General features: G+C 62.9%; 1 protein-coding gene across 5 annotated transcripts; it reads right to left on the bottom strand.

Moving 5' to 3' along the window:
- Window positions 1–327: 327 nt before the first annotated feature.
- On the bottom strand, window positions 328–11,658 carry Znf598 (zinc finger protein 598, E3 ubiquitin ligase). 5 transcript variants are annotated; one of them, XM_090324625.1, is made up of 12 exons: window positions 11,631–11,658; window positions 4,507–4,619; window positions 4,047–4,176; window positions 3,753–3,964; window positions 3,463–3,680; window positions 3,004–3,121; window positions 2,561–2,743; window positions 2,353–2,437; window positions 1,481–2,256; window positions 1,122–1,266; window positions 864–1,017; window positions 328–768 (listed from the first exon to the last, which is right to left on the bottom strand). In XM_090324625.1, exons 2-12 carry the CDS (start codon window positions 4,559–4,561, stop codon window positions 418–420), a joined length of 2,427 nt encoding a protein of 808 aa, XP_090180751.1. In that variant the 5' UTR covers window positions 4,562–4,619; window positions 11,631–11,658; the 3' UTR covers window positions 328–417. The 5 variants fall into 5 exon arrangements, with proteins under 5 accessions (XP_090180751.1, XP_090180748.1, XP_090180747.1 ...); XM_090324622.1 differs by lacking the exon at window positions 11,631–11,658 and adding an exon at window positions 10,050–10,307 and having other exon boundaries at window positions 1,481–2,253; window positions 2,561–2,748; XM_090324621.1 differs by lacking the exon at window positions 11,631–11,658 and adding an exon at window positions 10,050–10,306 and having other exon boundaries at window positions 2,561–2,748.
- Window positions 11,659–14,309: the final 2,651 nt, after the last annotated feature.

The following is a 14,309-nucleotide window of genomic DNA, read 5'->3' as shown; positions in this document are numbered from 1 at the left end:
AATTATCAAAGAGCCAATTGCTTACACAACACACGCGACATGTGACTCCAGCACCAGTGGGCTGCAGCTATCAGCTCGGGGGCTGCAGGCTCCAGACCCAGGAGGGCCTACTGTAGGCGGCTGGGCCTTGGACCGTGACCACAGGCTCAGACCTCGGCACCCTAGTCTTTCCCTCCCCGGGCACCTCACAAAACACAAGAATGCACACAAGAGCAGCCAACTCCCAAGCGGAGGATGGGATTTCCGCGTGTGTGTGCGTGGCACACAGCAGGCCTTCCTTGACCCGCTGGCAGGCCTGGCCGGCCAGCAGGCTTGAGCAATGGCCTCTCGAGGCCCTGCCTGGCTGCACGGCAGCCAGGCAAGAGGAAGGAGACACAGGGTGTGACGGCTCGGGCCCACGCTGGCTGGCAGCAGCAGCTACGTGATGATCCTGGCAATGGCTTGAAGGGAGGGAAAGTCATCATCGCGGGCTGCGTGCAGCGCCTGGTGGCTCCTGACGTCGCCGTGCGCGAGCACCTGCTGACAGGTGGGACACACACAGCAGTCCAGGCCTGCGTGCTGGGCGCTGGCCTGCCACGGGCTCCTCTTCTTCTTGGACTTGGCGCCCGCAGGCTTCTCGTGGCTGCGGAAGTCGGCGTGGGCCAACAGCAGCTCCTGCTGTTTGGCTGTGTCCGGTAGCAGCACCAGCAGCTCGCTGAAGATCTTCTGGAAGTTCTCGCCGAGCAGGTCCCGGCAGCTCTTGTAGTACTGTGCTGCGGAGACCATCCCCTGGCGCCAGAAAGCCGTACGGGTCACTCCCAGCCTGGCTCCACAGGCCGTCCTCCCGGCCCGGCTCCACGGGCCGTCCTCCCGGCCCGGCTCACCTGTCGGAACTCTCCCGAGTGGCTCTTGAACTTGTTGAATCGGGCCTCATCACTCTGCAGGAAGTCCTTGATGGACTGGATGAGCTGTAGGTTCCTTTCCCGGAAGTTCTCGGGAACCAGGTAGGCCCGGGGTGTTGTGGATGGTAGCCTGGGTCTGGGGTCAGAGGGTGATGAGGCTTCCGTGTTTCACCTGGCCCAGGGGAGGGTGGCGCCCTCTGCCAAGCCCCCTCGGCAGGCCAGGCCGCCCACCGCACTTACGCTTTCACGGTGGTGGGGGGGCTGGGGGCGCAGGATGTCTGGGAGCTGGGCAGCAGGCTGGAGAAGCCAGGGGGCGGCTTGCTGGCAGGAGGTGCCAGGCCCGGTGGTGGCCCTGTGCCCTTCAGGAGCACTGCAGTGTTGAAGCCTGCGGGTAGGGGGAACAATCTGAATGTGGCCCTGCTGGCCCAGCTTCCCGGAGGCTGCCCGGGCCACTAAGGCAGCAGCATGCAGGCCGCCCGAGCCCACAGCAGGGCCCTGCCCTGTGCCCCACACCTTGGGCTGTGCCATCTCTGGGCTCCAACCCGACCCCACCATCCCAGCCCTCCTCTCGAGGAGCCAGCCAGCGCCGGCCATCGTACCTGGCGGGGGAGGCATCCTGGGCGGCGGGCAGGGGCCTCCGAGTGCCGGGAAGTCTTGGGGGGAAGAGCAGGGGAGGGGCCCCAGGGGCCTCGGGAGCCCAGGGGGTTCCTTGGGGGTACTCTTTGCCAGGAACGTTCCCTCCGTGTGTCCATTAAGGATGATGCCTACTGGCCCTTCTGCTCTGCCTAAAGGGGGGTCAGAGGCCTGCTCAGCCCCAAGGGACTTTGGGGTGCAGTTGGGAGGTAGCAGTGGGGGTGACGTAGCCCTAGGCTTCTCAGAGCCCACCTTCTTCTTCTTGCCGACCTTAGTGGAGCTCGGCGTGGAGGCTGGCGGCAGGAGGGAGGAGACGGCCACTGTGGTGGGCTCGCTGCGGGGCTCCTGCGCCCCCACAGGGGGCGGGCCGCCCCCCTCCTCTGCCCCCACAGCAGGCGGGCCGCCCTTCCGCCCACCCTTGCTCCCCTTTCCTGCCTTCCTTGGGGGCTGGGTGCCCCCACCCACAGCCTGGACTGCGGGGGCAGGTGGGGCCCCTTTTTTGCTACAGCTGTTATTCCAGGCAGAGGCGAGGCTGGGGGGCCCACAGCTGGGCTTGGACGCTGAGGACACGAGGGCCGGGAAGTCCTCCTCCTGGAAGGTGTTCCTTCCCCGCGTGGAGCCTGGGTAGGCCAGGGCCAACCCCACAGTGCCCACGGCGCCTGCTGTGGAGCAGGAGGACGCGGAGGCACGGAGGCTGGGGAAGTCTTCATCCTTGAGTTTTGGGGTGGGCAGCAGGAGGCTGCTAGATCGAGGGAGAGCAGAGCTAGTCAGCAACTCACCAGGCCCTAGCCAGCCCCCCACTCTGTAGGTGCTCCCCCCGCTCCCCAGCACCACATACCTGGGTGGCCCAGCCACTGCACTGGGGCCGGAGGCCAGGAAGGCTTCCTGGGCCACGGGCCCATTGGCGGAGGTTTCCCTGAGACCTAGGACACCAGAGGATCCGGCCATCAGACTGCAGTGATGGCTCAGGAGGGGGGGGGGGTCCCAACAGTCCTGGCATGGTGCTGGGCCGGGAGCTGCCTGCTCTCCTCCCAGGCCTGGCTCACCTGGGCCTTCTCCCTGAGGCCGGGCTAGGCGTCGGGGGCCTCGGGGCTCCTCAGGTGCCCTTGCTGCTACTTCCTCCTTCTTGGGCCGGCCACCCTCCTCTCGGTCCTCACTCCTCCGAGGGTCCTCCTGCTTCTGGGCAGCCACAGAGGCCCGGATGGCAGCAGCCACTTCTCGGTCCTCCTCTTCTCTGGGAGGGGGAGGGAGGCTTTAGACACGGTGGGCCAGGCAGAGCCTGGCACATATATGTGTCTTAGGGCCCTTCGGCACCCACCTCCTCAGTGACACGTGTAGTGTCGCCACCCCTTCCCCTGGGGCGGACACAGCAGAGCTTGTCACCCTGATCCCGAGCCCCTGCCCATGTCTTTTCCCAGCACGGCTGCAGGCCGCTGCCACTGCCTGGGGTGGCACCAGGAGAATGTCAGCGGCATGTGAGTCCTCCCACCTCTTGTACCTCCAGCTTCCTCGGCGGCTCTGCTGGGCTCCACGCCCACTGGCCCGGCCCGCGCGGCCCTGGCGGTTGTACCTGTCCACCTCCTCATAGTCCTCACCACTGACGACCCCTGCGGTCAGCACACAGCCCGTCACTCTCCCGGGCCCGCCATCTAGTACTGAGGGCAGAGCCCCTACAGCCAGGGGCTGTGGGAAGCAGGGCAAGGGTGCCACATGGGACACTGCCAAGCAGGCGCTCCCTCCTGGATTCAGAGAAGCCTCTGGAACCCCAGGATTGCGGGTGCAAGACGCCTGGAGGCAGGCGGAAGGGAGCTCCTCCCAGGAGCAGCAAGTGCAGTGCTCAGAGGTGCTGGGCAGGGGGCTGGGAGATGGATGCAGACCAGGGTCGGAGGGGTCCAGAGCAGGACCCTGCAGACCGCCCGGGACCCCCGCCTGCAGGCAGCTGGCTCACCCTCGCTCCGGCGAGAGTGCCTCGGCGCGAAGCTGAACTGAAGGTCAATCTGGCGGTTCTGGCGAGCCTCGGCGCGGCTGCGGCTGTGGCAGGCGGTCTTGTGCGCCTTGAGGTCGATCTCGGTGCGGAAGGCGTGTGTGAACTGCTCGGTGCTGCAGCGGCCCTCCTCACACAGGAAGTGCTTCTCCCGGAAGTGTTCACGCAGATACGCGTAGTCACTGGGAAAGGCGGGGTGTCAGGAGACGCCCTCGGCCTGCCGGCTCCCTGGAGGGTCTGGGTGCCCCGCCCACCTGTAGTAGTCCTGAGCCCCATCGGCATCGCAGAAGTGGCAGAAGTAGTGGTCCCGCCGCAGGTGCTTGAGCAGCTCGTCGTTGTCCAGGTAGCGCTCGTCGCAGAACTTGCAGAGCGGGTGCCCACGGTGGGATGTGTCATCGGGGTCCCCCTGCATGCGGTGCCGGGCCAGGTCCTTGCGCGAGTACCACTTGCGCTCGTAGGTGAAGATCTGCGGAGCGCGTGGGGGTGGTGAGGGGCACGTGGGGCCACACCTACCCGCGGGGGGCGGGGGGAGGCAGGCAGGGGCGCACCTTGAGGTGCTTGAGGCACAGCTTGCAGCAGAAGAGCTCGTGTTGCTTCCGCATGTGCTGCTCCAGGTCTCCGAAGAGGCCGAAGGGTGGCAGCTGGGGGCACCGTGGGCACTCGTGCTGCAGCAGCTGCCTAGAAGACACACAGCCACCCCCAGCCCACGGTCAGGGGACAGTGATCGCATCGAGCAGCCCCCGGCCTGCAAGGAGACCATCTCACAAAGGCAGTCTTTCGGGCTGTGGGAGCACAGAGCAAGCAAGGCCTCCTGCCCGTCCTTCAAAGGGCCACACGGCAAAGGCTGTGTGCGTCTCTCTCACCGCGCTGACTCGAGGAAAGCCCCAGCTGAGCCGGCACCCAGGCTCAGGACAGCCCACCGGGTCCCACGGCCCACTCAAGGAGGACCTGGCCATGCCACCCGCTTCCCTGTGGCCTCAGGGAAGGCTCAGGCTGGGGCTCACGCACCTGTACAATGCAAAGACCTTTCCATCTGCAAAGTAGATGTCGTATTTCTTCTCATGCTGCAGCTGGTGGAGGGGGATGGTGGCAAAGGCAGGGAGCTTCTTCCCAAAGACCACCTGGAGACACACAGCAGTGGGTGGGCTTGGGCGGGGAGGCAAAGACTCAGAAGAGGCTTCAAGGCCCCCAAGTGGGAGCAGCCAACCCAGGCCTCCTTTCCTCCCTACATAAGAACTACTGGCACAGCCTCACCCCAGGATCTCCACCAGGGGGCAGCCATGCTCCTGTCAGGTCTAGCAGTTACCCATGCATGGCTCCACCCAGCACCAAACCTAGAGGTGCAGAGACCAGGACCAAAGGGGAAAGGTGACTGAGCACCCAGTGGCTTTCCTGAGAGGGGATGGGACGAGCTCCAGGCAGCAGGGGAGGGCACAGCAAGTGCTGCCACGTTAGCATGTATCAGGGGGTCTTCTTGCACAGGGCCTGGCAATCCCCTGTCCAGCACCTCTCCTGTGTTTCCATGACACCGCTGGACAAGAGAGACTCCCACAGGCCTGGCATCTCCAGCCCTGGTCATGCAGCCTCTGCCAGGGACTGTGGGCTGGTTGGTTGGGGCCCAGGGACAAACCATGTCCAGATGGATGGCCTGGAGCTCCAACAGGTTCCCCTCTTTCTCCCTGAAGCCCTGCAAATAAGGACCTCACCGCCACGCACCTCCTCAGCCTGGTACAGGTGAAGCCACCTCAGCTCAGCTCAGCTCAGGAGCAGTTCTGAAGCCTTACCTTGAGAACCACCACCAGCCCTTTAGGCTTAGCGGAGCTGTGTTTGGGACCAGAATGGACTAGAATGAGCGGCTCAGGACAGACTGGGAGACACACAGCCCTGGCAGCACAGTAGCTGGAGTTGCCTCTCTCCAGTAGGGTCTGGGGAGAGGAGTCTCTCACACACCTGGCCAGCAGCCTGCACAGGTGACCTTCTCTGGCCACACCCATCTCAGTGGGGTGACTGCTGAGCAGGGGCCCAGCAGGCTTTTCTCATCTCCCCTGGTCTTATCTGTTAAGGTGGGAAGGAGAAGCCTCACTGCCTGTCTTGGGTCACCCTCTAAGCAGGATTTTTTTTTTTTTTTAAATTTTAGCTTTCTCAAGGCTAGAGCTCTACCACTTGAGCCACAGCACCACTTCTGGCTTTTTCTCAAGAATCAAACCCAGGGCTTCATGCATGCTAGGCACGCACTCTACCATGAAGCCACAGCACGTCTGGGTCTGTGCTGGGCTCTTCTGTCATCTGCCCTGCTGGGCAGACATGTCCTGCTCCGTCTCCCATCTACTCTCAAGAGCACCTCTCCAGCCAGGGCACAGGGGCCTGGGGTGGTGTGTGGCTGCGCACCCCTGAGGGTGCCGCTGGGACAGAGGTGCTCGATCCTCCCTCCCCTGGGGAAGGACTTGCAGGCTTCACAAGTCCAGGCAGGGCCGGTCCCTCACTAAGCTCTCCTGGGGCAGTGGATCTAGGAGCCCAGCTCCCCCTTCAAGGCGGCCAAAAGAGCAACCCCAGGAAACTCCTCCAGGCTGCCAGACAGTCTCCACGCCAACAGACGGCGGCGGCGGCGGAGGAGGAGGAGGAGGAATAACTTCCTTCCCCAGCGGAAGACGAGCCAGGGACGCCCCCATCACTACCACTGCTCCACTGCCCAGCTCCCAGCAGAATCCTCAGATCCACCCTGGGGGCGTTCCATCTGCTTGGGGGATATGAGCACCCCAGCACCCCTTCTCCATTGCGGTCTCCCTGGGAGCCACCTCTGTGCAGAAAGTTCCAGGCTAGACTGAACGGAGTACTACTCCCCTCTCCTGGCCACCCCTCATCCTGCAGACAGCCTGAGGCCAGGAGAGGCTGTGAGCAGAGAGACACAAGGAAACCGCCCATGGCCTGGGGCTTGCTCCTGAGGCCACAGGACCAGGAGTGTGGGAAGCAGGGCCCACATCTCAGGGCAGTGGGGCGGGCACCCTCAGGCTTCATCCCTCCTGAGCACTCTGGCAGAGGTGATCCAGATGGGTTCACCTGAGCCGAGCAGAGGGGAAGGGATCACAGTGGGACTGGAAGCAGGAAAAGGCTTAGGAAAGCAACGCAGACCTCAGGCTGGGGCTGTGGAAGCTGCAGGGTGGAAAGCAGGGGATGTGCCGGCAGTGGCTGTCGCAGAGGTGATGGGAAGGTCAGGAAGACCTGCCCTGGGAGACGGAGACCCGCCATCCACACACATACCATGGCAGATGATGGCACCACTGCTGCCAGCAGAGGGTAGAGCAAGCAGTTGGACAAGGATGAGCACGGGGCAGGGTGGCCAGGCCCAGGAGGGGCAGGCGTCTACCAGAGATCCAGCCAGCAATACCCTTCCTCTCTGGGGACAGTGAGCCCAGGCCAGGGACATAGAATCAAGAAGGCTGGTGAGAGACAGCCAGCTCTGAATACAAAGGGAAGGAAGGGAGGAGTCAAGAGACAGCAGGCCCAGATCACCGGGTGGAGAGGCTCCCAGGATGAAGCTTGAGTTTAGGCCTGGACAGCAGCTGGGTGGCTTAGGCAGCAAATGATCCAGAGGGAGAGGCATTCCTCCCTGAGGCATCCTAATGGTTCCCAAGGAAGCTGAGAAGCAGAGGGGAGAGGCCTGGTCACCAGGAACTCCCCACAGAGCCTCCAGGGGCAAGTACCTGCCAGGGAGCTTTGCTGCTTGCTTGCTACTGCCAGCATGCAGAGGGCACGAATCAATGAAGAGTGGAGGCGAAGGCCAAGTGTGCAACTCACACCTGCATTCCCAGCATTCGGAGGCTGAAGCCTGCTTGGCTGCATAACCAGATCCTGTCTCAACCTGACCCTATCCCCACCCCACCCCCAATAAAAAGAAAGAGCAAGTGGGGCAACAGAACTTCAGGAAAGGAAATACCAGGGGGAGTTTGGCCTACTGGTAGAGTGCTTGCCTAGTCTGCCTTAGTACTACATACACAGAAAAAAGCCACAAGTGGTGCTGTGGATTAAGTGGTAGAGCTCTAGCCTTGAGAAAACCCAAGAACAGTGCTCAGACCTTGAGCCTAAGCCCCGGACTGGCAAAAAAGAAAAAGAAAGAAAGAGAGAGAGAGAGAGAGAGAGAGAGAGAGAGAGAGAGAGAGAAAGAAAAGAAAGAAATACCAAATGTTGCCAACCTAGCATGCATCAAGGTGACCTATTATTGAGCCTGGCTATCTGGAGGGCTAGTGTTTCATTCCTGTAATCCTACGTGGTCAGGAAGCTGAGACCCAGAGGATTGAGGTTCAAAGTGAGCCTGGGCAGAAACGTCTGCAAAACTCCCTCACCAAAGTAACTGGCATAAAGCTATGCTGGAGGTAGAGTTCAGGCGGTAGAGTGCCAGAAAAGCAAAGAAGCCAGCCAAGGATCTCATGGCCCTGAGTTCAAACCATGGTACTTGCTAAAAAGATAACTGAGGATGGGTCCAAGGGCAAGAAGGCCTCAGGTTTGGGGAGGGAGTACAGTAGCGTGGGTGGCTGAGGAGCCACCTGGAGAATCCAGAACCCCAAGGAGCCTGGGTGGGGACCAAAGAACGCCAACTTTACAGAGATGCCAGGACCCAGGGTGACAGGGAGAGGCATTAACAACCGAGAGACTTCAGCCTGAGTCATGGCCCAGGCTCAGGACTTGGGGTAACCCTGGGCTGGCCTTCAGCCCGCTCCTCCCATTTCTCCCTCCTCCCTCTCCCCTGACCTGGGAGTCTGGGCGTGGCTTCACTGGGTGCCCTGACACTCTATCAGGACTCCAGTGACAGTACCAGGGGCAGGATAAGATAGAGAGCAAGACACACATAAAAGGGTCAGTGAGAAAGACCCATGCAAAGGAAAAGAGCCCCAGGTGGGGGTGCCACTCCAAGGCCTGCTACCACAGAGCTGGGTCCCTGACCACTCCAGGGTCTCACATGAGAGCAGCCGTGACTCCCAGGGGCGTTGCCTCCTGAGCTTCCTATGAAAGGGAGCCTGCCTCAGCTTCCATCGAGAACACCGTCACTTGGTTCAGGTTGCCCTGGCCCTCTGCCTGAGCAGAAGAATGCAGGGCTTTGCTGAATCTGCTCCCTGTCATTCCCAACCTCCACCCTGCAGCCTGTACAGGGCAGGTCAAGGTATATACAATCACTGCATCTCAGCAGGGATTTCCACAGACCTTGTTTCACTGAGGGAGAGCAAAACACGAGCACAATTGAGGGACTGAGGGTCACTCCGGGACCCGTGAGCAGGCATGGGACACATCCAGACATAGTACAGCAGCAGTAGGCAAGGGAACAGGCAGGATCAGAGTGTGGGAGAGAAACAGACTGGAGAAAACTGAGTTGAGCTGGAAAGCACCTCATCCTATATAGCAAACTTCCTAGGAAACCTCTACTGCCCGGGACTGCAGGGCAGGCCCAAGAGGAAGCCCAGGTTTGGTGAGGCACACCCACTAGCAAACAACACCCCAGCCAGGTCTGCTGACGGCTCATGTCAACAGCCCCTGCCAGGGAACTCTAGGAGGGCATGGAGCCCAACAGGAATGAGGGCAGGTACTGGCTACAGTAGCCACACCTACGTGAGACCCAACGTTTGGGCTAGAATGTCACATGTAGAGACCTCCACAGTAGCTTCCTGCCAGGAAGGAAGCTTCCTTTCCGGTAGGAAGCTACAGGTGTGTGAGGAACCTGTCACTAGAAGCAAGGGAAGAGGTGCCTTCTGAGTAAGCCACCGGCCGGCCGAAGGCTTTCTGGACTTGCCCCACTCCAGTCCACCACTTCAGAGACTGCCCGCACTTCCACAAGCTTTCATTTTTTGCCAGTAGGGCACAGAACGGGTGCCTGCCTGCGCTATGTCCCCGTGGGTCCCCAGGATCTCTCTCCCTTCCTCCCCATCAATCTCAAGGGAGAGCACAAGTATTCCCAAAACGCTGCTGTCACTCCTAAGTAGAGAAAAGTCAGACCCCCCTGGCAGATGCCAGCAGCCCAAACCTTCCGTGAGCGAACCAAGGGAATTTCACAACGCCGGGAGGCAAACCAAGATCTCCAAGGACAGCGAATCCGGGGAGATGCGGCTGGAAGCTTCCCTGCCAACAGCTGGCGTGGCCGGGCGTGTGCTCGCTGCGCGCTCCTGGACTTCCAAGTCCGGAGAAAGTCGGAAGCTCCAGCAGCTACCGCCGGCGCGACCAGGAAAACTTCCCGGAGGTGCGGTCCCCACCCGTCAAGCCCCCGGCGGAGCCACCCGCGGAGCCCAGGAGCCTGGGCGGGGGAGGTCCCGCTGGACGCCCTGCTTCCACGGGAGGGAGCAGCCTCGGGCGGCGGCGGCCGCCGGCCTCCGCCAGCGCCGCGGAGACCCCTGAGGAAGGAACTCCCGCCGCCGGCCCGGCTCCGCCTCGCCGGGGGGCCCCGTCCCGCTCCGGCGGCCCTGGGGCCTCGGGCGGGCCGGGGAGGAGGCCCGCGGCCCGGGCGGCCGCCCCGCGCCCCCGCCGCCGCCCCCGGCCCCGCCGCCGCCCCGCGCGGCCCGCCGGCGCACCTGGCGCAGCTCCTCGCGGCACACGGCGCAGTAGCGCTGCTCGCACAGCACCCGCATCTTGGTGGAGCAGCGGTAGCACACCGGGTGGTCGCAGCGGCCCAGCGCCGTCGCCTCCAGGTCTCCGCAGCACAGCACGCAGCTCCCGCCGCCCCGCTCCGGCGCAGCCGCCGCCTCCAGGGCCGCGCGCCGCCCCTCGGCGCCCGCCGTCGCCGCCATAGCCCGGCTCCGGCCCCCCTCCCGGCCGGCGCGGCGCGGCGCGGCGCGGCGCGGCCTGGCTCCGTGGACCCGCCCCTTCCGGTGACGTCATCGCCCGGCACCCTCCCCGCCCGCCGGAAGTGCGGCCCTCGACTTCCGCCCCCGGGGCGGAGTCCGGCTAGAGTGGCGTCAGGGCGCCGGGCGCTCCCTCCGGCCCGCCGGCCTCGCCTCCCCGCGGCTGGGGCGCCCGCGGACGCGCCGACCAGCCGTGCACGGCCTTCCGGAGTAAGTCGGCCGACGTCGCTGCGAGGTGACGACTGCGCTGAGCCTGGCGTGCCCTGCCTCGTTGGCTAACCCGGGCCTCGGGGAGCCGAGCAGGCCCGGGGCCGCCCACCCCCCGGCTGCGGCCGCCACCGACCACGCACACGGACGGAACGCACGCAGATCGGCCACCGGTCCGGACCCCTCCGCCCTCTAGAATTGGGAGTGCCTCGGGCACCCGCTCTCTCAAAAACAAAGACCCGGCCTCGATTTCCCAGTACCACGTACATGGGGAAAAAAAAGAAAAAATGCCAAAAGTGGTGCTGAGGCTCAAGCGGTAGAGCCGTGAGAAAACCCAAGGACAGTGCTCGGGCCCTGAGCTCCAGCCCAGCATGGCTCACAGTCACACTGAGGTCTGGGAATCTGGGTTTGAAGCCAGCCCAGGCAGGAAAGTCAGAGAGGTTAAAGTTAACCACCAAAAAGCCAGAAGGACAGCTGTGGCTCCAGGGGTAAAGCTCTGGGGCCACTTCCAGGCCCTGAGTTCAAGCCCCAGGACCAGCACGTACGTACAGCAGAAGATGGCAAAATCAGCCAGGCACTAGTGACTCACTAGTTACCGAGGAGGCTGAGGTCTGGAGATGGTGGTTTGAAGTCAGCCCAGGAAAGGCTGTGAAACTTATTTGCCTGCCAGGGCCTGGCTCAACACTGTCCCTGAGCCTCTCTATGCTCAAGGCTTTACCACTTGAGCCACAGAGCCACTTCTGGCCTTTTTCTGTTTATATGGTATTGAGGAAGATGGCAAAATGGAACAATTTGCTTATTCATGTCGCAGCCAACCAGGCCCTACAGACTCCAGACACAATAAGAGGGGTTCCTGAAAGATGGAAGTAAAAAGTGAGCCCCAGAAAAGAAGTCAGTGCTCTCCAATTACTGGGCCCTTCTTCCATGGAGCCCCTCCTCTCCTGCAGCCCTGAGCTGGGAGTGAGGCAATGTTCTGTTCCTCCCATCCCATCATGGGCACGCTCTGCTTTTTGCCCCAGAAGCCAGGATAGTTTCATTTCTTCCTGTAGTGTCCCTAGGCTGGATGGAGGACTCAGATGCATGTTTCCGGAAGCAGTGACTCACCGAAGTGATTATGCCACCATGCACGCTGCTTTCGTTGTGCCCACCTCCTTTTTTTTTTTTTTTTTTTAAAGATTTTTTCCACTCCAGTTTCCTAAGTGCAAATGGGTCTCCCTCTGAGCTAGAACCACAAGCCATTTGTTTTCCTACGGATTTGCGTTACCCGGCCAATCCTCCAGGGGGTGCTCCCCCCTTCCAGTTGGTCCAAAGTTCCTGAGTGTCTCTGAGCCTGAGTGGTCGGCGGTGGTGCCAGGGGACACCCGTGGCTGGATCGTGGTCCACTTCGTGCTGTGCTGCCCGCCCACCAGCCACTCCAGCGGGCTCTCCAAGGCAGGCAGAGCAGGCCCCAGGGAATGTGGCGGAGGCAGTTGGCAGCATGGCCCGCCTGGTCCCAGAGGTCCTGCAGGCGCTTGGCCGGGGCTACGTCACAGCACTAGCGTGGAAGAGACCTCCCCCGCAAGGTGGGGTTACTCAACTTCTGTAATAGGCACACAGTGGATCCAATGTTCACTGAGGGTGGGGAACGAGTGAGACCTCCAGGTGGTTGATGCAACCAGACCATAAGATGAATGCCATCAGCACCCTCAGTGTCAGAGGAGGAAACTGAGGCAAGTGAGGTGGTGGCACGACTGCCTCTTCCCCCCCCCCCCACACACACACACTTATACAAAGCTCCAGGGCTAAACTCTCCTGGGGTCTGGGTAGTCTTTGTGGGGATGGCTACAGGTTCTAGAAGGCCCCACTAGGATTGGCAGGACCCCAGGTTCTCTGCCTGGTAGGTAGGTTGCTTCCTTTGCTCCCCCCCCCCCAACTATCCCAACTCTCAATACTATTTGAAGTCCAAATGTGAGTCATCATATGATGATCTGGGACAGTCTGGAAGAAGAGATGGGTCAGTCCTGGTTATTCTGAAGGCCAGATTCATCTGGAGCTGGGGGCCGTCAAAGGCTGCATCCCTTGGCCCTGCCTTGTGGGCCTGGGGCTGTCCCAGGCAGAAGAGCATAGAGGAATGCTCTGTGGCTGGACCAGCCATTTTCTCATAATCCTTTAGGATGGATGGGGGAGAGTTTTCCGGGTGGAAGGGATGGAAAGAGCTCTGGGCACAAGCAAGTCATAGGCTGTTTGGTTAAGACTCAAAATCATGCAGATTGGCTGGAGGAAGTGGCCTTGGGGAAGGGGGCTGGTGGCCCAGTAGTCTTCAGTGGAGTTTATCAGGGCTTCTAGAGGCACAAGCCATCACTGGAGGATTCCAGGGGAAGTAAGTGGGGTCCCCAAGCACATGCCTGGGCCCTGCTGCAGTGGGGTGAGGGCTGGTAGGGCAGCTTGGACAGATGTGTTGGTCAGGACAAAGCCCAGCCCTCCTTGGGGCCTCCTAACTCTCCCGTCCCCTAGTGGAACTCCTCCTCTTCTGTCTCTGGGAGTGATCTGGACATCTGGGCATGGACAGCCCGCCTGGGTGCCAGGAGATCCTCCGGACCTCCTGGATCAGGTCCTGGGGTGGGGGGACAGATGCACCCCTTCCCCCTGGAGCCTCAAGAGCGATTCTAGCTGGAGGCCCATCCACGGAGCCGCTGCCAGCATCTGGGGCCCCCCTCTTCTCTCTCCATCCACCCTTCTCCCTCCGCCTCCCCGGAGCCCCGCAGTGGCTGTGGGGGCGGGCGGGCGGGGCGGGGCTACGCTACTGTTAATAATCGGACCTGGGGGGGGGGTCTTCGCCAGCCTCCCGCCCTCGTCTGCTGCCGGGCACGCACGGGCCCGTCCTGCCCCGTTCCAGGCCCTCCCCGCCGGGGCCGTCGACCCGAGCGCGCTGGCGCCCAGCCTGGGAGTGCGGGGCCCGGGGCCCGGGGCTCCTCGGAGCCGGGCGCGGCTGGCGCTGCTGCTGCTGCTGCTGCTGCTGCTGCTCTTGCTGCCCGCGCCCAGCAGAGCCTGGTACAAGCACGTGGCGAGTCCGCGCTACCACACCGTGGGCCGCGCCGCCGGCTTGCTCATGGGGCTGCGCCGGTCCCCTTACCTGTGGCGCCGAGAGCTGCGCCCGGCCGCTGGGCCCCTGGCCGGGGACAGCCTGGCCCCGGGCCCCGCCGCCCGCAGCGCTCTCCCCCTGTGGGAGGCGCGACGCCCGAGCTCCGGGGCAGAGCTCGCGGTCCGTGCGCCCCGGAGCCCGCGCGCCCCGGAGCGCACGCGGGAGCTGCCGCGCGGACGCCGCCTCCGGACCTCAGCGAGGCGGGCCAGGTAGGTGGGGATGGAGCCGGGGATGGCAGGGGCGAGGGGGTCTTGGGGAGTCGGTGCCCAGGGCCCCTGGGGGTCCCGCCCTGCGCCCTGAGCCAGGCGTTCCCCCGGCGCTGGGCTGGGTAGACGCCAGCACCCTGGACCCGGCGGGAGCGGGCGCCCAGCCCTGTCCCCAGAGGTCCCATCTGTTCTTTCTCGAGCTCTCGGAGAGGCATCCACGGTCCAGCCACGGTTCCTGCACAAAATGCCCTTGGCCATCCCTTTCAGATTCCGGGACTGCGCTGACAGCGACCTCTACCTCGACCTGCAGCGCCCCGGTGCTTGACCTGGGGACCACATCCGCCACTTGCAGCATGTCCAGCTCCCGGCTGCCGCCCAGCGCCATCCCCGGTCAATAAAACCACCCTGATTCTCTCCCCCGCCCCCATGGCCCATCAATAAAACCATCCTGATTCT

The sequence above is a fragment of the Megascapheus bottae genome, chromosome 36, assembly GCF_031878675.1.
Source record: "Megascapheus bottae isolate mThoBot1 chromosome 36, mThoBot2.hap1, whole genome shotgun sequence".
NCBI classification, from domain to species: Eukaryota; Metazoa; Chordata; class Mammalia; order Rodentia; family Geomyidae; genus Megascapheus; species Megascapheus bottae.
Note: the sequence above shows the minus strand (reverse complement) of the source record. Positions and strands in the feature narration are given on the sequence as shown.